The 17,771-nt window shown below is 34.4% G+C and overlaps 1 protein-coding gene across 3 annotated transcripts in view; it reads right to left on the reverse strand.

Moving 5' to 3' along the window:
• LOC127286269 (uncharacterized) overlaps nt 1-17,380 on the reverse strand; it is a 107,559-nt gene extending 90,179 nt beyond the window's left edge. For all 3 annotated transcript variants that reach the window (XM_051312649.1, XM_051312650.1, XM_051312648.1), the window contains exons 1-6: nt 17,240-17,380; nt 14,025-14,173; nt 13,794-13,883; nt 13,599-13,697; nt 13,401-13,475; nt 13,214-13,326 (exon numbers count right to left, since the gene is read on the reverse strand). In XM_051312649.1, the coding sequence (XP_051168606.1) occupies nt 13,214-13,326; nt 13,401-13,475; nt 13,599-13,697; nt 13,794-13,883; nt 14,025-14,172 (525 nt within the window). In that variant the 5' untranslated portion in view covers nt 14,173; nt 17,240-17,380. The remainder of the gene's footprint in view (nt 1-13,213; nt 13,327-13,400; nt 13,476-13,598; nt 13,698-13,793; nt 13,884-14,024; nt 14,174-17,239) is intronic.
• Nucleotides 17,381-17,771: the final 391 nt, after the last annotated feature.

Genomic DNA, 17,771 nt, shown 5'->3' on the forward strand with positions numbered 1-17,771 from the left:
TATTAAAATTTTTTGGGGCTCTAATACAGGTAGAGGAGAGTGATAAACAGTGGGACAGTTTAAACAGTAGGACACTTTAATTTTCTCAAAAACTACTTAAAGAAACTCGACCAAAATTTAAATGTAAACCATGTTTATGACAACACACTATCTCCAAAAATTTTAGCCACATTGATTCATTATTTACAAAGAAAATTGATAAAAAAACTGTTTTTGACGTTACGGAGTAAATTTTTTCTTGAAATCGAGTTGAAATACAATGCTGATTTTTTATAGTGTTACGGACGGATTTCCGTAATTTTTAATTTTTTTTTAGGCGATAAATATTATTTATTCAAAATAATATTTATATTATCAGCGTTACAACTATTTGTCAATTAAATACCTACGTCTATACAACACACAACACACACACATACTAAGTTTTAGACACTAGAATAGTTAAATAATATTTCTAATTATTCAATAAATATTTATAAATTCATTTTTTTGTTATTTAAATTTCTAAATCAAAGTTTATTTCGCAAATGAGTTCAGTTTATTGAACTTCATATTGCGAAATAATTCAAACTAAATTCACAGTCGATTTCGCAAGTTGTGGGACTTACACTCTAAGAGTTGCCACATTATTTTAGGAAAATGAGGAAACACATAAAGTATACCGTTAATAAAGGTGGTTGAACCGATCACGCCACGATTAAAATGCAAGTTTTGCTAAAACTTGCATGGAAACAACGAGGTGTTGATTGCAAAATCAACCCTCCCACCACCTAAAATTATATACCAAATGGGTGTGATCGTGGCCACAAAATTATTATTCGAGGAGTCTTAATTTGTTTTTCCCGCAGAGCGGATGTATTTCCCGCCAAGGAGCGGATGAGTATTAAAGTTTAACTCCCACTAAGAGTGGTAGAGAGGATCATTTATTCCCCATAGTAAGGGTTGAAGTTCATCGAGTTTTATTTATTAAAAATATAAGTGTTTATTCCACAATCTGTGAAGTCGACGAGTACATAAAAGTTCATTAAAATCAAGAAGATTATCTGAAAAGTATAAAGTGTTCTAATTGTTAAAGTGAAGAATCCATTTCTTGTCTAAAAGTATTTATTATATATTCGCAATTGTTTATATTTCAAGTTTACTGTTCAGAAAATTCAGATTTTGTGACCCAATATTCTGAATTTTTAATAAACAGAAATTGAAATATTGAAATAATTGTCCGAAGACAATTAACAAAAACAAGTTTGATAAAAGAAAATATATAAAATAAACGAAGGTAGAAAGATAGCTTCCGCATACTGCAGAATCATATGACAGATAACAATTTAACTTCTGAGAGTGAGAAAGTAATTTGATACTTTTCGGTATCATTTTAGTTATTATTATTTGGGTGAGTTGTCTTGAATTTATATTCATAATTTGGAAATTACAGAATCTCATAAAACCAACACTATTACACTTGTTTCATTTACACGAATTAATTTTTTTGCTGTTGTTATTAAAATCCTACACGCATTATTGATCTCTTGTTTGTGTTCATAATATATGATTTTTGTGAGACTTGAATTATCAATTCAAGTAGCTTAACGTAGCAGTATTTTCCATTGTAATCATTTTTTATTTAAAGATCAATTGGGGTTTTGAATGTATTTTCTATTGGGGGTTGTATGAATAAATGTTACCTTATTTTATGTCAATTCAATTCTCAATTTATTTAATCACCTTTATTTGTGTTATCTCATTTCTTTCTTTGTGAATATTTTCAACGAAATACCGTCTACCCGGGGGTGTTGAATAGATAACACTCTAAGCAACAGTCCACTACCTTTTTCTATCTTGTGTAGCGAAGAGCAATTACGCTTACCGAATAAGCGGGTTGTTAATAATAAAGATTAGTGTAGTTTCTAACTTATTATTTTTCTTCAAAATTTATTTTACTTTATTTATTTTTTTGTTAATCAACATCCGTCTTTAACAAAATGGTGGCAGCGGTGGGATTTGTCGCTCATATTTTTGAGAAAATAATTTAAAAGAGAGAAAAATGAGAGATCAGTAAAGAGTGAAAAAAATAAATTTTCTTTCTAAAAATGTACATGTTTTAAAAACACAATTACAAACACACATTAAACACTGAGGATTTAAATGATGAAAAAATGATGCAATTGAATTTATACACCATGAACAATTATTGAATTGAAAAATTTATTTATTGTGTCGATGTTATGATGTTTTAATTTTCAGACAAAATTTTTTTTTGGGATTTTTGTCAAGTGCGCGAGTAGAATTTTTGTTTATTTTTGTTTGGTTCGCTAACGTCGAACCGAGACACAGTAGCTACCCTTGCATTCGGCAAGCTCTGGTTTCTCTAAAAATTCGGGAAAAATTCCTCGACTTAACCTTGCCGGAAGTGTGTAGCCACTTGGGCAAGTGAGAGGATTAAAGTACGAAAAAGTACAAAACGCGAATTTAAATTTTTGTTGTTGAATTAAAAATTCTAAATGTTTAATTTTTCGAAATACGAGCACGAGAGTAAATCCGAAAAACAGAGTAAAATTCGAGAACAAATCTTATCGAGAAGAAATATTAGTCCGGAAAAATTCGATGCGGTAAAAAGACAATTATTCGTGGAAAAAGAAAAAATCAAAGATACGCGTTCAGAAAATAGTTATAGTACATTAGCGCAATCGTTGCGAAAGTTGAACATGTCGGATTAATTAAATCGAGTTATTTATTTGTTGCGAATTCAATGACCTACAGTAGCTAGGTAGTTTACGGGGTTAGTGTGTTCGTCATATTACGAAACACTAAGAGAACCGAGTCGCGGCCAGAGTGCTGAATCGGCGGAATATATATAGGTGAAAGAATTAAAATAATAATAAAGGAAAAAGATACAAGTTACAATGAGTCTATAAAAGAATTTTATTTGCGTTAATAGAAGCGAATTATTAAACTTTATTGAGCGATTAGATTTGAGAATTAGAAGAGATGACATATAATTGCTGTATTAATCGAACAGCAGTAGATGTGTGAAGGCGTTTTTTCTTAATTGCGGTAAAGAGTATAAAGAATACGAAATACGAAACCGTGTCGTGTTACATAGTCATATGAGTATTTAGAGAAAAAAAATATATATTACATTTTTTTTTGATGTAACTATGAGGAGTTTTTTTTTGTTGTTTTTTGTTTATAAATTCAACTAGTAAAGTTTTTTTTAATGGCGTTCTTATTGTTCAATGAATTGGTACCGTCTTACGTGCATGAATCGCATAGCAGAGTATTACACAGCGAAGACATAGTTAGTGGATCAGCAGAATTCATTATTACTTCAGAGACAAAAGAAAATTTTATTTCCGCGGAACTTTTATCCACTGAATATTGGCCGGCGGACGTCACTGTTGTAAATTTATTTGGGGAACAATTTAGAGTGTTAGGTGGAATTATCGTAGAGGTAGAAGGTTACGAAACATACTTCGAGGTCATTGAGCCAATCTACCCTACTACAGAAAACATTGAAGTAGCAGTGATAGGTTGGAAACAAGCGGGCAGTGTAGGTTGGTTGTCTCACCCGTTAATTAGGGCCTATTACGAAAGCTTCGGAATATCGTCTGAATAATTTTTTAAAAAAAAAAAAAAATAACGAATTTATTTTATTTGTTTTTGATCCCTGCGTCCTAACAAAAAAAAAAACCATGACGGACCAGGAACGAAACGGGGAACGCCGTCAATCCGGTAATGGTGGCAACAACCATGGACACGCTGACAACCCTTTCGCGGACAATAGACGCGAAAATTTAAATGCATCAAGTGTAGCAGAACTGTATAGAGATAGGACAGATTTAGGTTTCCATTCCGGGTTACCTCTTCAGCGACCATTTATCGCAAACGGCGAAGAAGATGCTGGCTTTGCCGCTGCCCGATCTATTGCGGATACTTTAAATATACAAACCGCCCTACAACAGATAAGGGTTTTCGATGGAAGGAACATGTCGGTTAAAGATTTTATACAGGATATAGTAATGGCAGCTTTAACTTTCCCTCCTGAATATGAAGGAACTTTAATCGCCTCGGTGCTAGGAAAATTGTCAGGAGCAGCAAGGGACTGCACCGACAATAAACAATTTGCAAGACTCACAGATATAATAGATTTATTGAAAGAAAGATTCGCGCCCGGGCAACCATTTGAAGTATATTATGGGGAAATCATGAATTTAAAAATGTATAGGAACGAGAACCTAGCCGACCTATATGACAGGTTGTTAAGACTGCTTAGCGGGGCAAGTGCAGCCCTACGCGCTACGTTCGACGCTAATACAGAGACAGTAACCATGAATGTAGTAAAGCAAACAGCGTTAAAAACATTTGTGGGGGCCTTGCCTGATGAAATCATCAATGCGGTTGACGCACGCGCCCCTAGGAATTTAGAAGAAGCTTATAGATGTGCGAAGTCTGCGCAGGATAGAAAAATGAAACCTATTAACGGGGGTTATGCGTCATATATCACTAATTATAACAACGAAAATCAGGGGGGAGGGCCCCAGCCTAGGGGAATGCAAAATGGTGCGAGAGATAATCGAGATTACGAAGATAGGAGGGATAGAAATAGATATCAGGTTACAAATCGGTCTAGAAGAGGGAGGTATCAAGATCTAGCTAACTACCAGCCCAGTTACGAGGCAAGAAACGATAGAAGTTACGATAGGAACTATGGGAAAAATATTTATGGAGAATCCCATGTAGACAATACGGGGCGCAGCAATGACTATGACGACCCTAGACTTTATAACCCTAACGCGAATAGCAATAATTGGGGAAATAGGCAACCAAGTCCTAGCAGGTATTCGCAAGACCACCGTTATAGCAACATCAGAAATAGGGAAAGCTGGGAAAATAGATACCTAACCGATTATAGAAAGGGAGAGAGAAACATGTATCAAAATAGTAGAGCAAATTCAGTAGAAAGGGATAACACTAACCGTCCTTTAAACTGGGAGCTAGCTCGTCGGGAAGACGCAACGACGAGCTCGAACAACGCAATGCGTCCAATAGCGGTACGTTTCCAGGAAAACCCGTCATTTTCAAAATAAGCGAAACGGTAACAGAATCGCCCGCAGTAAAATTACCGGGAAATTATTTGGTAGGAAGAAAAGCTAGTTTCTTTGTAGATTCGGGGGCGGACATAAATATTATAAAATCAGATGCTTTAAGCCCGGATGCACCGGTCAAAACCTCCGAAGCGTCATACATGACAGGAGTGTCAAAAACAAGGGTTTATACGTTAGGTACGGTTGATATTACCATATTTGACAAACAATACACTTTTCATGTAGTAAAACCAAATTTTGGGGTCAGAACAGACGGCATTATAGGAAGGCCATATTTAAGAGAAGAAAGGGCCAACATTAATTTTTTTTATAATTCACTAATAACTGCATCGAGACCGGTACAACCCATTCCATTCATAGATCAGGAATCACATGAAGCTAGACATAGTTTGAGGAAAGAGGTCAAACCAGTACCGCGTCTGTTTAGAATCAAGGCAAGAACTAGGCAAATAATAGACATCCCAGTAACCAACCAAGATCTTAAAGAGGGATATTTACCGAGAATAGAAGCCCCAGCCGGGTTAATGTTAGGCGAAGCTTTGGTAAAACAAAAAAAAGGAAAATGCAAAATTATGGCAATTAATACTACGGAAAAAGAAATTGAAGTAGCTATCCTCCCTCAACAGCTTTATCCGTTTGATTATGTAGATGAAAAAGAAATTTTTAGCAATCAACAAGAGGACCAACAAGAAGTTAAGGAACAAAGGGTTAAGGCAATTCTTGACAAAATGAATTTGGAGGGTTTGAATGAAGAAGAATTGAGTTACGTAAAAAAATGGATAGATTTAGGACAAGATAGGTTTCTAGTACCTGGCGACAAATTGCCAGTCACGCCTTTAGTGAAACATTACATTCCACTGTCAGACGATAAACCAATAAAATGTAGGCAGTATAGACAACCCCCCGAATATGAGGAGGCCGGAGCCAAACTTCTAGCAAAAATGTACGGGGATGATTTGATCGTAAACTCAAATTCAAGTTACAATTCACCTGTCTTAATAGTACCAAAAAGGCAGACAAAGAGGGAAATAAAAAATATCGATTAGTTATCGATTTTCGCGCGCTAAACGATAAAATGGAGGGAGACAGCTATCCAATGCCCCTGATTAGTACAATCTTGGAGAGGCTAGGGGGCGCTAAATACTTCTCCGTTTTCGACTTAGCGATGGGGTATCATCAAATAGGTACGGCAGAAGAAGATCAACACAAGACAGCGTTTTCATCGGGCAGGGGACACTACCAATATAAAAGAATGCCCATGGGTATCAAAAATGCGGCTCCCACTTTTCAAAGACTAATGGATAACGTCTTGACGGGTTTACAAGGACCTGAATTGTTTGTTTACTTAGATGACATTATAGTATTCTCGGCCACGTTAGAGGAGCATGATAAAACCATTATACGTTTATTAGAGAGATTAAGAAATGCTAAATTAGCCCTACAACCAGAGAAATGTGAGTTTCTGCGCAAAGAAGTAGCTTACTTAGGGCATTTAGTAGGGGAGGACGGGATAAAAGCTGACCCAAAGAAAATAGAAGCCATAAAGGATTTTCCAGCACCAAAAACTCAAAAAATGATACGTGAGTTTTTAGGTATCACCGGTTACTATCGGAAATTTATAGCTAACTACGCTAAAATCGCGAAACCTCTGTATGAATTATTAAAAAAGGACAAAATTTTTAAATGGGACTCAGAAGAAAGGAAAAGTCTACGTGCGTTAAAAAAGGAGTTATGTAGAAATCCAATTTTGCAACACCCGGACTTCTCAAAAATTTTTAAAGTTACCACGGACGCATGTGAACATGCTATTAGTGCAGTAATCACACAGGAAAAGGATGGCATGGATTTGCCAATTGCATTTTTTTCTAGGACTTTAGTGGGGGCGGAAAAAAATTACGATCCAACGGAAAAAGAATGTTTAGCTGTAATTTACGCGTTGGAAAATTTTAGGCCCTATTTATATGGAAGGAAATTCATACTAGCGTGTGATCACGAGCCGTTAAAAATCATAAACGAGGCTAGGAAACCGACATCGCGCATGTCAAAATGGTTATTGCGATTGCAGGATTACCATTATGATTTCGAATGTAAACCGGGAAAAATAAACCGCTGGTTAAGAGGATTATCGGAAAATCCAAAAGAAGAAAAGTCCGATTCACAAGAAGAAGAATCTACGACTAGTGTTCAGGAAATTAGCGATAGCGTGGTGTCTAGCGATAATTCAAGTGACGAAATAGAAGAAAATTCGGAAACTATTCATGTGTTACCAATTAGTAGTGCAGCTAATTGTAATAAAAAGCGAGCTAGTGAAGTTTTAAACAATTTGCTAGAGAAAAATAAAGCGGGTCCTTCGACGGGAAAAACGAGTAAGGGACAGACAAAAACAGGAGCGCCTAATTATTTTAGAAATAGGGCTAAATCTGACACAAATGTAGATATTGAGCAAGGCACGGTAATAGAGAATAAACCTAAAAGGGGTAGACCACCGGGGAAAACCAAAACTAAAGAAGCAATACAGCCTGTGAATTTTACACCCATCGCGTCAAGGTTAAGGCCGAGAACTAAAACCGAGCCGGTAGTCGTTACGGAAAAAAACTCAAAAACTATTTATGACACACTCGTCTCAGAATGTAATGAGTCAGATACGGAGTCAGAAACTAGAGTAGAGGCAGAAGATGTACCGATTTTGCGAAAAAGCCATAGTATGTTACCGTCTTTAAATGACACGAATGCAGAGGATACTGATGACGAATCAAGCGAAAGCGATAGCACTAATAGAGTTATACAACCTATCAGGAGCGACGAAATCGAGGTGTATTTAAGTCCACCCGTAGATACATCAGAAGAAGAAAATGAGGAGGATGTAACGATGTGCGAAACCGTGGATAATACGCAAAGGCCCAACCAAGAAATGGCAGATAGTATTAGAGAATCAATCAAGCGCTTCGATTTAACAATGGCCGGTCATCAATCATATTTTTGGGATGATGAATTCGTTGAGGAACAGGCGAATGAAATAGAAAATGAAGAAGAAATAGATCAGGACGAAGTTAGATCAATAGATGAGATTATAGCGGACTTACAGGAAATCTCAGAACAAATAAATCAACCGGACAAAAGCACTTCGGAGAATAGCAATTTAGAAAAAGAAACTAGAGATTCGGTAAAAGACGCTATAAGTAGTAAGAAAACAGTCACTTTCGACACCCCCATCTCAAGGGCGAGACCTAATGCTCAATCAACCCCCTATGTACCTAACCCGATTCAGGAAGAATCAGAGTTAGACGAGTTAGAAATAGAGCCTAGGCAAAAGGGAGTGGTTCCACGTAAAATAATAACGAACGAAGTGAAAAGGGTGCCTGATAAAAATAAGATAAGGTTCAAACCTGGGATAAACATAGCGATGCCCCACATTGACGTTCGAGAACCTCCTTTTCAAAATACGAAACAAGATGAAAAGGAAATTAAACTAGATAGGCTGAATGTTCTAACCTATGATAGAGGACCATTAACGAATAATAGGGACAATTATGTTCATTTTATGTCAGCAGATGCAGAGCCATCTACACCAACGATTAAGTTGTTGATAGCGACAGGAAGAATAGATTTGCAGGAAATAAAAGTAGCAAACCGAGGGTAGGGCAGGTTCTAATTACGCCAAAAGGGAAATATAGGACATTCTCCGTAATTATAACAGAAAAATGCGATCAAAAAATAAACGAAGAGGATTTAGATTTCGCTTTGCACAATCTTAAAGGTGTTTTAATCAAAGAGGGAATAAAACGATTCAGGGTGTCGCGCTATGGTGACTTATTGGATGAATGGGGTGAAAAAGGTATAGAAAAGTTAGTAACAACATTTCTCAGCAGTGGAATCGAAATTAAGTTATGCTACGGGAAAATAAACATTCCCACAAAGGAATATCGCGAGAAAATAATATCAGAATACCATGACAGTTTAATAGCAGGTCATAAAGGGGTAAACAAAACGTACCAGCGAATCAGGGAAAAATTTACATGGCCAGGATTAAAACAAGATATTACTGAATATATCCGAAAATGTAGAAGTTGCGCGCAAAGAAAGATAGTACGAACAAAAAATAGAGAACCAATGCTCATAACCGATACACCCCTAGAAGCGTTCGACAAAGTGTGCCTAGATACGGTAGGAAAATTACCCACTACGGCGGATGGAAATTGTCACGTATTGACTATGCAAGACCAGTTAAGCAAATATTGCATATTTATACCCGTCCCAGACATAAGTGCGACGACAATAGCTCACGCTCTAGCAACGCACTTATTTTCAATTTATGGAGCACCTAAAACCATCCTAACAGCTAGGGGTAGAATGTTCACTAGCAATTTAATGAGAAGATTAGCCAAACTTTTTAAAGTGTCACAAATAACCACTACTGCTTATCCTCCACAAACGAATGGTGCCCTAGAGAGAAGCCATGCCGTATTGGCAGAATACATTAGACATTACGCAAATTCAAACGACGATTGGGATCGCTTATTACCCTTTGCGATGTTAGCATACAATACCTCAGTACATAATGCGACTAAATTCACACCTTATGAGGTAGTATTTGGGAAGAAGGCAAGGATTCCCACATCTTTTCCCACAGAAGAGAAGTTAGCAACGTACGAATCCTATTTGCAAGAATTGGTTACGCGGCTTATCGAAATCAGGAGGCTAGCGGCAAAAAATATAATAGACGCTAAAATTAAATCAAAAGAGGTTTATGACCAACAAGCTAGACCGTTGGATATAAAAGTAGGTGATGTAGTAGATGTAAAAGAAGAGGTCAGAGCAGGAAAGTTTGAACCTTATTATCATGGACCCTACGAAGTTATTTCCATCACTGAGAATAGCAACTTAATTCTATGCGACGCTGAAGGAAAAAGGTTTAGGAAACACAAGGACCAAGTCAAAAAGGCGTACTTATGACTAGAAAACGAAGCAGGATTTCTAGAAGATAGGGACGGCTTCATACATGTTTTTACCGACGGGGCTTGTAAAGCTAACGGCAAAGAATCAGCGAGAGCAGGTATAGGAATATGGTTCAATAAACAACATCCTCTCAATGTCAGTGAAAAAGCGAAGATAAAACAAACCAATAATGGAGCAGAAATAGAAGCTATCGTGAAAACAATTAGCATATTAAAGAAAAAAGGGGTACGCAAAGTCAGGATACACACCGACTCCAAGTTTGCGATAGATGGTTACCTGAGCTGGTTACCAAAATGGCAGAAAAATGGGTGGAAAACTAATAGAAGGAAAACTGTAGTTAGTAAAGAAATATTTAGCAAACTAAACGACAATATAACAGGGATTAAAGTAGAACTAATTTATGAACCAGGGCATAGTGGAATTAAAGGCAACGAAGAAGCCGATAGTTTAGCTAAACTAGCTATAGAATAGAAAGACGGTTGCTGCCCAAACCCAATAGATTAGCAAATTTAACTAAACGTTAGTTTAAAATTTTGGTTGCAGAATCACAGCCGAAAATGAAGGGGATAGCGCTATTTCTAACCGGGCTCTTATTAGCAGTCAGAGGACAAAATTCAGGCATCACTATAATATCGATGAACAAAATTTCAGGCATTTATTATGAAAGAATATCCACAGTACTAAGAACCACCGGGTTTTGGAGAACAGCCATTGTTTTAGACATGGAAGATTTTTTAAACCAACTACCAGTTTTCGAAAAACACGTAATAGGATCTAACGAGCCATGTAGGAAAATATTGGGCAGTAATTGTCATCACTTCGCGGACACGGAAGGCTTGAAAAATAGGTTGGAGATAGCTAGATTGCACTGGAAAGAAGTACAAAGGGTTATCAAAGCCCTAAAACATTCGGAGTCAACAAAACGAGAATTCCTAAATAACAGAATTAACAAAAGAAGTGCACCATTAATCGGGATACTAGGAAAACTGATAGGCCCCACGATCGGAGTTTTAACCTACGAAGAAGGAGAAAACTATAAGGCGGTCATGTTAGAACTCAATGAAGCTCAAAGGAATATTTCTCATCTAATGGGCGAACAAACACATGTAGTCCGAGCGGAATTACACAAAATGTATGACATAGCCGAAAAACAACACAATCAATCGCAAGAGTTCAGGGAAAATTTAAGAGCGTTTGAGGATGAAATTTTACGTTTTCGAAAGGAATTGGATCACGAAGCTTATTTGAACAATATTAGGAATACCATTGAAAATTGGAACCGCGAAATAGGGATTTACGAACACAGTCTAAGTGAAACACTTGATATAATGTATAAGGCGAAAGAAGGAAAATTGTCACCTAAATTGTTAACAGACGAACAACTAGTAAACATAGCAACAGAGGCGAAGAAGTATTTGAAGGGCGTGGACTTTCCGGTACCTATAGACGATATAACACTTTCAGACGTGGATAGAATCTCACAAACAGACATACACACTAGCGAGAATAATTTGATTATAACCTTAGATATTCCTCTGGTGGAAGAGAGAATTTACACATTATATAAGATGCATGAAGTGCCGGTTTTACAAGAGTCAGGAGAGAACGGAACTAGAGCTTATATATCAGCATATGCAAAATATCTAGCAATTACAAGCGATGAAAGGTATTATTTTTATCTAAATGAGGAACAACTTAAAAGCTGCAAGCAGATAGAAGATAAATACATATGTAATCACATGCACGGAGTTTACGATATTCTGTCAGTACCGGGTTGTGAGGCCGAGCTTCGAAGAAATCCAAACAACGAAACCCTAAAAATTTGTGACATCAGGTTCACTAAAAATCAACAACCACTTTGGGAACCACTGATCACAACAGGTAGTTGGTTATACTCTCTTATCCATTCGGAAATAGTGTATTTGAATTGCCCACAGAGAGAAGCCGAAGCTTATACTTTGGCAGGTATAGGAATTGTACATGTGGCGAGAGAATGTGTTCTTAAGTTAGATACTATAGAATTGCCGAGTCTTCAAATTAAAGAGAATCCGTATAGATATCTTTATAAACCCAAACTCGAATTAAAGTTAGAAAATGTATCATTGATACTGAAAGATGTAGGTCGGAAGGTTGTAGTAGTAGAAAACGACAACAAATTCTTTTCATGGAAAAAGTCGGATTCAGACGAAAAACTGAAATTATTAGAGAAAGAATTCGAAGAACAAAGCCAACGTGTGTTGAACCAAAAACTCAATGAGACGTATTCCCCAATAATGATAGGAATTTGGGGCACGGTCACTACAATAGCAATTTTAGCAACAGTGATAATTATTATGATTACTTGTAAGAAAAGATCCACAACCATAAACAATATCCTGAATGGAAAGGACAAAACAAATGAAGTACCACTAAGAGATTTATCCCAAGACATTCCAACCGAAATAAATCAAACAAAGGTTACGACATCCACAAAAGAAGAAGCTACAGCCAGCTTCTCAGAATCTATTCAAGTATTAACTTCAGGGACACCTACACCAAAACCAAAAAGAAGAACCGTAATGTGTCCAGTTGTAAAAGTCCATTAAAAAAGAAGAAAAAAAGATAAAATGATCATTTTTTTTTAAACCAATAATAACATAGATCGGGTTGATCCAATATATATATTTTTTTTTAGGTATATAGTTGTATATAGTAGCATTTTTTTTAAAAAAAAAAAAAAAAAGGGGGAAAGAACTAACAATATAGATTTAAGGTATAAAAAAAAGGGGGGGGGAAATATATATTTTTTTTATATATATAGGATTTTTGTTTTTTTTTACAAATATTAGCTGCCACTAATGCATATTTATGCACGCGCAACTATGTATAAACAACCACAATTAAGAGGTTTGTCGCTGAGTAGTGAAAAGCATCTTATTAGCCCAGTTGCAGGTCAACAAGTAATGTAAAAATGGGTTCTAAAAGAAAAAGGGGTATTCAAAAAAAAAAAACATACAGATATACATATATATACAATAATAAAATCAGCACATTATTAGAATTACATTCATAAAAAAAATTACGGTTGTAATATATACTTACTTTAAAGCTGACACCACAAAAAAAAAAAAAAAAAAAGAACAGGGAGAATTAGAAATAGACAAGGGTAAACTTACTTAATAAAAATTAGGACCAGCCCACCGATATTCCATTCGGATGGAACCGTCAGCTAAAACTCTACGCCGAGCTATCAGCTGCAGGACCACTCGTTCGTCAGCCGCCGGAGGTACTAATAAAAAAAAAAAAAAAAAAATTAAAAAAAAAAAAAACTTTAGTATAAATATACTTTAATTATATACTGACCATAGGGACGAAGGGGGAGATCGCCGTTCAGCAAATGAGTGGCAGAACTATGGGCTGGTATGTTATAAAAGTTGCCTAAAAAAAAAGAGAAGGGAAAATAAAGAAATTACAGCTTGTACATACTTACACTAATAAAGGATTGATTTATATGGGGTAAAATCAATAGGAATAATAAAAAAAAAAATAATAACCTAATACCTTCTAAAGGAAAACCCTCCGGAAAATAAGAATTAGTCTGAGCGGAACTGTCCCGTTTCGGGCAAGATTCAACGGACCCAACAACTGTAGAGGGGGGTGCTAGAAAAATAAAAGAAAATTTTTTTGTGACAATGGAAATTAAGGACGGGGTAAAATATAAGTTCATCAAAATGTATTTTTTTGGAGGCTACTAACCTGGGCTATAAGGTCTAGCATGGGCGTCAAAATACGCCTCAAAAACGGGATCAGGGGAAGCAGGAGTGTCCGGTATGTCACTTTGGGCGGCTAGAAAAGAAAATTTTTTTTTTGGTATATAGTTATAAAAAAAAAGAAAAAGAATAAAACAAAATAAATAAAATATAAAAAAAAGGGGTATGCAAAACATTTTTTTTAAATTGAGTATTAAGGGTGGTTTAAGGCACTTACGGGTGATATCGGCTAGTGGCAAGGTTGAGGCATCACTGATTTCGCTGTCGGAAGAATTAAGGGCCACTTCGGGCCAAACAATGTCCTCACGACGGGTGAGGGAAACAAACTCTAAATCGCTAGAGCACGTAGAAGGGGAACTCATCATACTAAAAATAAAAGAAAATTTTTTTTTGGAAAATAAGAATTTATAAGTTTAACATAAAATGGGTATTCCTTTAATTAACTATAATAATTATGAGCGGGTTTTAACTAAAAATTATTATTAAAAGAAAAAAAAGGAAAAAAAAGGTCATTATCTATACAACATCAAACTCATTTCTTTTGTGCATATAAACAAATGATAACGTGAAAATTAGAAATATACCTATTATTAATTTATTTCTCCACTAATAATATTGATTATTGTTACAGGCCTCGGATTATACGACTTTTTCGACTATTTCCGATTTTTTTTTCTTGTTTATATTACGTTTTATTAATTGTTAAGGCTGCAGTCCCATGGCAGCGTTTTGCGTTGCGTTTTGTCACTAGACCCTGAGTGTAAACATAGCAAACATATATCTGCATCTCTTTTACACTCATGGTCTAGTGACAAAACGAAACGCAAAACGCTGCCATGGGACTGCAGCCTAAGTATACTGCTAGTATCAGATTTCAAAATGTAGTACCCTTGTTTTTTTTAAGCCTAAGCAATTATGGTAAAAAAAAAAAAAAAAAAAAAAATCTTGATTTCTAAAATGCGAATATTTAAAAAAATGTGTTAACCCTTCATCATTGTAGTTAAAAGTAATTCTACAATTACATATAACATTTTCTTGCATATATTCTGTTTTACTCTTTGCGGTTTAAAACTTGGATATATTTAATCCTTTATGCGCAGATTCTGACTAGTCACTTTTGTTTAGTCCTATTCGCCGTAGATCTTCTATTAATTTTGTTTACTTTTTTCTGCGTTTTACCCCATGGTACCTCACTAAATAAAATTTTCATCCATTTAGAGTTATTTTTTTGTCTTCTCAGTATCTTTTAATTTTTTCTTTGCATTTCCCTTTGTTTTCTTCTTGATTACTTTCAATTTGTTTCCTGTTGTATATAAATCCTTCCAACAAACTCCTTTAATACACGTTACATCTTTTGGATTTACTGGCGCCTCAGGTCGCAATACAGCAGCTTTTATGATATTTATTTTAGCCTCATTATCTTCAAAAAATATAGTTTTATCACCTACAAGATAATTTACTTCTAACTTTACCGTGGGTTGCCCTCTTCCAATTTCATTAAGTTCAATGGTATTACATGCTGGAAAATGACTTCTATTGTCATCTACATTTCTAGGTTCATAAGATGTTTTATTATCCGCCATTGATATGTTATTTGAAAATTCTTGATCATCGTAATTTTCTTTATTTTCCCATCTAATAAAATCTGCATTAACAAAAATTATTAGAAATTTCTTTTATTTATAATAATCATTGTCTGAAAGTTAACACAATCTTTTGAAACTAAATTATTTTCCAAAATTTCAATTGAAATTCAATTATTTGCAAAAATTTCAATTATAAATCGTTGAAAATTCAGTTATTAAAAAAAAAAAAAAAAAAAAAATGTTATCTGAAATTATTTAATAAATAATTTCTAATTCTGTAAAATTTAATTATTGTCTGAAAATTGACAAAATCTTTTGAAATTCAATTATTTCTAAAAATTTCAACTTTATAACTCTTCTAAAACTATTATTAAAAAAAAAATAAATAAAAAAAAAAAAAAGAGAAAACATTTTTATTAGAAAATCTGTAATTTTTTTTCTCTCTGGAATAAAAAAATTTTTTTTTTACACATAATTCGACTAAAACGATTTTTTTTTGGGGTGCCTTTAAGTCGTTCCAAGGCCTGTTATTGTTATTAATATTATTATTATTTTAAAACAACCACTACATTCAAAGTTAAACGAGCGCTCGCGCGCGTGTAATTTTGCTAGTTATTAAATAATTTTCTAAAGGGGTAATTCATTTTTTTATATATAGAGGGATCAATTAATTATTTAGTTGTATTAATTAATAAATGACGTTCAAAACTCTATTAAAGTTAATAAAAAGGAAATGTACTATAATTGCTTTTAAACGACGTCGAGAAATGCAAAAGGAAATAACATAAAGTCATACATACAACAGGCATAAGAGTAACTGAGAAAGTCAGATGAGAAAACAGAGAACATACAAGGTCGCGAGTAAGGTGTATCAGAGAGAGAGAGAGAACGGGGAACTGCAGTGCGTAGTTCTTTCTCTCTCGCACAATGTCAAGGGACGCGAGGGGAGCCTACACTCAACGCGTTAAGCGAGGACCCTTTCCAGCAGTATCGAAACAGTGCCTTATATGAAATATCATTATTAATTTTTCTTTATTGTAGGGGATATATGTTTGATTTTTTTTTGGGGAACCCAATTCATAAAATATTTAAAAAAAAAAAGGGATATGAATGTTATCAAGTTTATTATCAACATTAATAATAAAAATTTTTTTTTACGGTTATAAAATAGAAAAAAAAAATTAGCAAGATAATTTAGAATAAAAGAAATTTAGAAAAGTAGAACGTAGTTATATATTTAGAATATTACAATATTATATAAATAATTAATTTCAAAGGATAAACACATTTTTAAGTATTTAAAATTTCTTTTTTAGAATATAGCTTAAAATATTTTTGACTAAAAACTGCGTGACAAGGATAATAAATTACATTATTTTCAATGGGATAATCATTGTAATTTAAAAAAAAAAAAAAAAAAAAAAAAAAAAAAAAAAAAACAAAAACAACAAAAAGAAAGAGATATATTAATTCAATAATAATATATTAACATAGTTAACATCGATGCCATTTTATCAAATTCTAAGTAACAATTATATCAATATTTTATTAAATATACCAAAACAAAAGATTTTTTTTTATGAGGTAAGACTAAATTTAAATTACAAAAAGGTTGAACACGGCAACCTCGCAAATACCGCGGGAAATTTGACACGCGAGAGACGACTTATCAAAAAGAACGATACTCAGCAGTAAGCTACAAGAACAAACTATAAAAAAATTAAAATAAAAGAAAAAGGGGATATATATATTTAGAAACAAACAAGAAAGACAAAGAAGAAATACCGTATACTTGAAATATAAAATTAAAATCAATGAATGATAAGAGTTACTCAATAAAACTTACCGTTGATGGAAAAACTGGAACTAATTCAAGGAAAGACACCACAAACAATTATTCACAACAAAACACTCTGAAAACTGCACTTACACAATAAACAAGTTAAAAACAAAAAAAAAACAAAGGGCGGAGTAAAATACACGCGATACGTGCCACTATAACCGCGCGAAAGCGAAACAATGGGATAAAGAAATGGGGATCAAGAGGAAGGAGAGACGAAGGGGGAAGGAAATCGCGACGGGCCGTAAGATGCTGCCATCGCGAGAATTAATTATCAAACGAAATGAAGCCCAGTGGCTTACCATGAGCACGCAGGCACTACAGGTAGCACGGGAAATAAAAGAGGGCAATAAGGACACCACAATCATTAAATGAAGAGTTTATTATTTTTTTTGGTTGCATTTTTTTTTATGAAATATAAAAAAAAAACTATTTTTGTTTTAATTTTTTTTTGGAACTAATATTGAAGGACATTTTTTCTTGGAAAGAGGTTTAAGGCATAGAAAAAAAAAATAAAAGAGATCAACATTTTTACTAT

The sequence above is a fragment of the Leptopilina boulardi genome, unplaced genomic scaffold (genome assembly GCF_019393585.1).
Source record: "Leptopilina boulardi isolate dan_hultmark-lab unplaced genomic scaffold, ZJU_Lbou_2.1 LbouV2_351, whole genome shotgun sequence".
Classification (NCBI taxonomy): domain Eukaryota; kingdom Metazoa; phylum Arthropoda; class Insecta; order Hymenoptera; family Figitidae; genus Leptopilina; species Leptopilina boulardi.